This window comes from Echinococcus granulosus (assembly GCF_000524195.1).
Source record: "Echinococcus granulosus chromosome Unknown EG_S00009, whole genome shotgun sequence".
NCBI lineage: Eukaryota > Metazoa > Platyhelminthes > Cestoda > Cyclophyllidea > Taeniidae > Echinococcus > Echinococcus granulosus.
This window is the reverse complement of record NW_020170389.1, coordinates 1,590,872-1,598,707: the sequence shown is the minus strand read 5'-3', so window position 1 is coordinate 1,598,707 and position 7,836 is coordinate 1,590,872. Positions and strand designations below refer to the sequence as shown.

The following is a 7,836-nucleotide window of genomic DNA, read 5'->3' as shown; positions in this document are numbered from 1 at the left end:
CACTCCGTTATGTTTTGAAAATCTTTTTATCTCTCCAATCAAGAGGAGAAGAATGTTTATGCACCAAATTGTCATTACAAAAGATTCAACTAGCGATTTAGCCTTTTGTTTTTGCTTTTACATCCACTACTTGTCTAATATATGCGTCTATTCTATCTGCTCTTGTTTTGATTTATCTTACTCACGGTATACATTGTCCAACATACTAAGCAATGGACCTTTTGATCTTAGCATCTTCCATTGCACATATTTCGTAATTAAGCTAATTTGGTAGTAAATGCCCAAAACATGTCTAAGGGCCTTCATTAGATTCAAAGGCATCGAGCTCTCAAGTAGTCATAGCCTGTTCCATCCTTTGGGTGGTTCCAGTTTATTTACTTTAGGTGTTTAATTTACTCACCAGTTGTTTCTAGTTTCTTAAGACAACTTCGTAAAATTCTAAGCTCTAACTGGTTTAAGCTGTTTACATAATTTCAGTGATATACCATTTTAAAGTTTATTAAAACACACCAATTCCTTTAGACAATATGTACAACCAGTATGTTTGGGGTACAAAACTTTGGTTACATGGATTGATAATTCCTGCAAATAACGTAGAGAAGTGAATTTCATTGTCCGACAGATGAAAGGAAAGTAGTTATTCGAAAGACATTCATTATGAACAGGAAGACTGAAGTACTTGTTAACTACTAGCCACTACGTAATCATTAACTGAGATGTAGTAGCATTGTATTTCACTTTCACAAAGCATTCACTTCCCAGTATGTACTGTTATACAAAAATTCCATGCATTGGGATAAAATTGGGATGAATACTATCCATGCCTCTTTGAGGTCAAGCAAATTTGCTTTAGTGATCAATCGCAATTGGTTAACCACATAGGTTCCCATGTTTTCTGCCGTAAAAAGTAAGAATTCATGTTTAACTCTGCCTTTTGGAACGCAAGTAACCTACGTTTATTTTTTACATTTTATCTAGAATGACTTAGCTCTCTAAATGCTCAATCACGTTACTAATCTATTTACTACTACCACATTTTAATGTCTATCTGATTAGGTACTCCGATCGGTTCAAAATATACAAACTTTTACTTCATCTTAGTCAAGACGCTTCGTTTGACGGTTTCACAAATAGCCATGGATGCCTAACTGCAGGGAATGTCAGGCACCAGAGATGCCTACGAGAATTTGTCCCCAGATGGCCTATGCATTTTACCAAAATATTACTTGAAATGTTGAACATTGTGGGCATATTGGGGAGTACAAGAGTGGAAAAGCTGCTCGCACTTGTGGTATGGCTAAGCTCTTCTTCAGCTTGATTGTGTGATTTCTGTGGTTGTTGGTGTTGATCGGTGATTATCTAAATGTTAAAGAAAGATTAACAGAATTAGTAATATCAAGAATAATAGTCATGAGTAGAATTTGCCAATAAAAAGTCCAGGTGCTCTCAGTGAATTTGTGAAGAAACATGGCTGGGTAAAGTTTTGAAGCCTGTATGCAAAGTCATAAACGTCATGATTTAAAAAATAAGAATTTAATCACTCATATTCAGTGAGCACAAACCACTGACTTACAGGTCTGCTGGCTTCTCATAAATTCAAGATGATCCCCTCCAGGTTAATTTAATGAAGCTTACAAGTACTCTTATGGATGAGGAAATCTTGGCAACGAAGATAAAGAAACCGGTCTAATTACTAGCTCAGAAGGAGACGCCTTGCCGTGATGCAGGCACTTGAAAACGCATACGCGCACACCTGTCTATCGCACCGAAATGTGGTACGCCTGTGGCAGTGCGTGTCTATGGTCTTCTTACCGCACCAAGCGCACACACACGCGCGCAGCATGCAGGATTCAGGCGCAGTTTCAGGCACACAGCCATTACAAGCACTACTTCTCGTCATTGTTTTGCAGACGTATGTGCATGCACGCGCACACACACGCAAGCCACATCATCAGGCGCCTCGACGTGTAGCCCCAGCGTCGTCCCATTTCAACAGTCCTCTCACTTCCTTCGAAACTCCCATTGTGACGACGCCGGTGTACACGCACTGGAAACTATTATTTCCCCGATCGGCGGAATTTATAATTTCCGAACACTTCTCAATTCTTCTGCTCGCTCTCAGGGATCACACATACGTGAACACTTACATGCACTCATACGCCAACGGGCATCTCAGAACGCGCTCCATGTAACTTGCGTAAGTCTCACTGTCCTCTCACGCCAAACCCTTTTTTGGTTCTCGAATCATAAAACTATTATGCCTGTCTTGTACGTGTGTATGTAAATCTGTTTCAGTTCTCCAATGTCATTTACAAATCTTAGTGTATTTTTCTCTAAGCAGATGATTAGGTCTGAACAACGAAGGTAGTATTTGATGCTTGAATGTGTACTTTTGGGTGTGTGCGTGCTCCAGGATGGAATAAGTTAATTCAAGACGTAATGTTTTGGCAGTCGTGACTTTCAGGTAGTTCAGGGCGTTGGAGTCTCCGATTTCTGACTCTTACCGCAGTGCCCAAAATTTCTGCCCGTAAATCACAGTCAACCAGTCTAATGGCATGTTTTTACAATATTTTGGACTTTTTTCAGCTTCTATTTACATAAACAGGAGGAGATGGATACATTGTAGTCGAGCGAGTTCGCACAGAAATTTTTTAGCTGTATTTTGGAAATCTATAGATCACACAACTACTTTATTTTACTGCTCCCTTCAAAGTGTTATAAGCAGCTGGCATTTCCTGCTTACTTTTGAGTTTACTCTAATCCAAGACATATCATCTATGCCCGATTTGCTGTGACTTCACTTATTTTTTTTCGTAAATAACAAACCGAGACAAGTGCCAAGAATTTGGTTTACTTAAGCTGCATGTCGCGTAGAAGTAACTGACAGATCCAGTACGCAGTGTCTCCATAAGGGATCCTCTGATCTCCCATCAGTATTTTATAGCTATATCGGTCCAGAGTACTTTTGTGCCTGTCAGGGCATCTGTATACATCACATTCAATAATTGAACCACAGTAAGGCATCGGAATTCATGCCGACACGCGATTCTAATCTTTTACAAAATTTTGTGCAAAGTGATTAACCTGCTCTACAGTGCTATTTGGAGAGAGATTTATAGAAGCTATCGCCTTGGTCACTTTTTTTCCGTTTGGGTAAAATTAATGCCTAAATTTGCATTATTAAGGAATAACCAAGGCTATCCGTTGTTTTTCCACTGATTTTCAAGGTTAATAATGTGAATTTAGCCTCAATTTTTGAAATACGATTGTGAACGAATAGGAAAACAGAAAAAAAGGACACAGGAACACCCAAGTGCAGAGGCGAATGAGGATGCAAGAATATTGTCAGGTAATCTAGAGGTGCCATCTCGTTCCAGCGTCGTATTATACCGGTCTGCTTGTTACAGATTTGCACCAAATTACTGATTCTTCCTCATACAATCAAAATCATTGGTAGGCAAGACTTTGTGGTTTCCGTTATCTACACAGCGTTACTCGCTAACAAAGTTAAGTGATAATTTACTGCTATTGCAAAAAAGATTGAGTGCAAATAGCACAGTATAGGGCTATCTCATTCCATCTAGTTAGGAGAGCAAAACATTGAACTCTTCTTTGTTCAAAGGGGATAATGCTACCGAAAACAGTCGCCTTTTTGCTTCTCTGTACAAGTGGGTGGTCAGAATCCTATGCACCTTCCGTAGGGCTTAATTAATGACTGATGGTGCGGTGTTTGGAACTGCGAACTGGTTGGTCTAGCTACTCGGCACTTCTTCGATGCGCAAGTTTGCACGTGTATATATGCGTTCACTTGGGCATAAATCAGACGCACATTAGCTGATTATATGTGTGAAAGGTTGATGCCGTATTGGCTATCCTACTATCTTTCTCAGGATATTCTTCCCATTAATCACCAGTTCTTAATTTAAAAATTGCTTAATGCCTTCAGAGCTAAAAATCTCACAAGCCACCCGAAAGATGGGCATATTGTTTGCCGAATTTAAATAGCAACTATCAGGAGTGGTAAAGTTTTATATTCCGAAAAAATTTTCTCTAAAGTTTGGAGACTACAATGCATTGCTTTATGCTGATAGACCCCACAACCTTTTGCTTTTATTTTTGTGTATTTCACATGCTAATGAGAAGCTAGTGAATGGTGCAAAGTTCTGCTTTGTCTTGTTGTGTGTTCATTAAGAGTACTGATGGCAGTTGAATATGTAGCGCCTTGAGACTTCCCTCAAGTTGAAAGAGGACATAATGTCCAGACAATAGGGCTCAGGGCTACTGGAATGGCCCGGAGGCCAGCCCACCAGGGGAAGGTAAAATGGCGGAGACCCACTATGACCCCTTTACCAAAATCGAGAGTTAAGCAACCAACGTATTACAAATTAGTACTCCATTTTTGAGAAAACAACTGCAATCCTTTAACTTGGTATAATTTTTTGCCTAAATACAGTGAACTTTCTCCACTGACAATTGTTTTTTCTGCTAAGCATCAACATCCCATAAACTGCGCAAACTAACTGGTAAATCTGCCGTGGTGATTTCAGTTTTTCATTTAAGTTGGTTATACAATACGTGTGATGTCTTGTTTACCTGAACCGAATATGTACAAACTAATTCACATACCAATATACATTTACGTTGGGACGTTAGTACTCATGCTTAGTCCATTTTCTTCTGAATTCCTTACAAACTTTCGCCATTTTTATGCGAATTTCATCCCTCAATTAACTTATTAGGTTTTTCTAATTTATTCGTGAAGGTCCAAATTGTCAATAAAGTACTTTTGAGTCACTTCGGTGACCATGTTCAGCACGTGTGAATGAAAAAAATGCAAGTTTGGCAAGTCGTATTGTGCCTTTCGCTCCTAAGTTCTGTTCTTTGTTTACATCTATCAGTGTTTAGTTGAAAATGTTTACCTGAACCCATGACTAACTAAGGCTTTAATAAATATCAAGGTGCTGTTATAGTTACTTTTCGTGCTCATTTCTGATATTACGTTTATTCTCCCATTCAGTTATATAGATTTCTTCCTTAAACCTTTACACTTCCTAACTTTAACGTACTTATAACCTCACATGTAAGTAGAAATCATGCAGCGGACTATTCTCACGTATGCATACTAACATGGCAGAGTGTGACATTTGCAATTATCTGTGTTTATGATTCACTACTTTGGTATTCATTCTCATCGTCCTGATCAAGGACATGAATGAAACTTGAAATGTCAGTAGTCTATGAAAATAGGTAAGTTTCTGGGTAAAGGAATTTCTTAAAGCTAATTCTTCAAAGTACCACTTTGGAATGAATAGTAAGAGAATCCCTCAGTTGTCTATTTTCCATCTTTTCTGGAGTAATGTTGAATGCAGTAATGTAGTACAAAATATGCTTTGTATTATTCGACAGGTAGTGAGGATTTTGTAGACAAAACTGCTAGTGACCTATGGCAAGACCAAATTTCACTTGGAAAACTGTTAAAATATGAAGGAATTTCCGCTGAAATTGATAAAGATCAGTCACCTTGCTGGTTTTGATAGGAGCACAAGACAAAATTTTAGCACCATTTTTAGCCTGGTGTTAGGGGTGTTGTTTTTCTGTTTGAAATTTAGCATCATCGTCTGATGAATGGTGCGACTTTTAAAAAAGGTCACACGAATTCTTACTATCTTTGTTACATTCGAAGCGGTAAACAGCAGCCCATTAGGGGATTTGAATTTCTACTGGAATTGCTTGGGATATTCATGCAAAGACAGAAGTTTATTTACGTAAGCCGTGAACAGAAACAGTATTCCACTGTATTGTATAACATACTTGAACGTCTAAAAGATAACCAATTGTGGTACCATTTTAAGGAGTTTTTTGAAACGAAAGAGTTAAAAATTTTAAATCATTTCGTTCAAAATAAATTTTTGACTTTTAGTAGTTTTCACAACTACTTATTAGTTTTTGTTCACAGTAAACATTTCATCGCTTCAGGACCACCAATTACCGACCTGCAATCATTGGACATGGCTAGTTTTGGCAGCTGTTTGTGCATTATGGACGAAAAGGGACCGTGCAGAAACAAGCATTAGGCTCAAATAATTTGTGTTCTAACCAGCAATTTGTGTCTTACATTTGAAATCTACTCCTACCAATCGTTGGTTTCTAATTGCCTCTGATTAAGCTAGAAAAAACTGCACATTAAGACTTCATTTTACTTGCTCTTATTTAGATGTAAATATTATCCACCTTCTAAACACAGTCCACTGGCTTTAGTATGCAGGATCTAGGCAAAGTATTTTACCATCATTCTGACGGGAAAAAGATTTTTCCACTTGATCATTTCGTTTGGTTTTGGTAAAAACTTTTACTTGGAGGCATATAGGTTACTTGTAGAAACCAGAATTACCTAATAAGCAATGGGACTAAAAATCATACGTACGGTTTCCCGTATTGGAGAATCACTGGTACACATAAATGAAAATGGACATTTAACATCTAATTGTAAGATTGGGAACCCAGTCATGATTTTTATGTGTCCCCTGAACATATCCATATCACATTTTCTTGTCTCTTTTAGTAAATATGTTTATTGCATATCTTAGCAGGTTCGATTAGTATTACCCTGGTTACATACTATTCATGTTAGTTTTCCATCATCATTGCACCTGCATGCAGTAGCCGACTTTTGGGATGTATTATGTCCTGCTTAGAAGCACGATCTTCTCTGCTTCCATAAACATACCTTTTAATTACTATCAAAAAGTCCCTGTGATTTGCGTCATCGACAGTCCTTGACTGGGATGACTCAACCAGCTTATGGGCAGTGCCCATCTATTTTACCCTGGCATCGACCTTAATAAAACTTTCCATCTGATCTGTTGAAATATGGTTAGTCAAGATAGATTTTAGTCCTTGAATTCGCTTTACTAACATTGAGACTTTAGGTATGACTATCATATAAATTACTAAGAGCTTTGTTCTTATTTTCTAGTTTATGACTAAATGCATTTCCCGTCAGCCAAACTTCGCACATACTTGACGCATTTATTTGGAAGCAAAAGATCAAGACTTGAAAACAGCAGCAAAATGGAAACCATCAGTGTCACGTGTGGACAGTGGAACACTTTGACGGTGGTGATCGATCTTCGCCTAAGACCCTGTAACAAAAGTGCTAACCACGCAAATAAAGGAAGGTTATTATAAACTTTGCGGGATATGAATCTATGGACCACCATCGCGATGGTCTAAAGAAACGCCTGAAAACAAAAAGAAACTGAAAATTGACTACGATCGTGCACCGCTATTAATGTACGGTATAGTTGATGAAACACCATCAATACAATTCAGCCATAAATAGTCTGTGCCCATGTGAAAGCACAGTAGACCTATGCAAAGCCAAAAAGGTATCATCAACTTTTGCTTTTCCATGAAAAGTAACTACCTAATTGTTGCGTGATTTTAATAGCTATCACATTATAGCGTTGAGTAATTGTGAGTTTGCTATTCGTTTTTCGCATGAACGCTTACATCAAATCAAGATTTTCTTCATTTTTCTTTGAAATCAAATAGACAATTTTAATGTACTGCTCATTCCACATCGATTGCAAACAATACTGGTTAAATGGGTTTTGTCTAGATGTATTGGGTTTGAAACTGTGCATCCATTATTTACTTTAAATCATCTTAAACTATTATTCTAAATGGTAACTGCAATACTAAATTCCATGCTTAAATCAATCTTCAAAAATACCAGAACTTTTTCAGGATCGTCTCACAAATATGGTAGAACTTCGAAAATAACAAATCTACTCAGTATCAATTAAAAGCACGTCAACAATAAAATTGTGATGG

The 7,836-nt window shown here is 37.7% G+C and overlaps 1 protein-coding gene across 1 annotated transcript; it reads right to left on the bottom strand. All coding sequences in view use genetic code 11, as the record gives it.

Annotated features, from left to right (window-relative positions):
• Positions 1-740: 740 nt before the first annotated feature.
• Positions 741-2,770, bottom strand: EGR_02183 (hypothetical protein; the record flags this gene model as incomplete). Its single annotated transcript, XM_024491432.1, has 3 exons — positions 741-950; positions 1,216-1,359; positions 2,744-2,770. The coding sequence occupies 3 exons, from the start codon at positions 2,768-2,770 to the stop codon at positions 741-743; spliced, it is 381 nt and encodes a 126-aa protein (XP_024354285.1).
• Between the last annotated feature and the right edge of the window lie 5,066 nt (positions 2,771-7,836).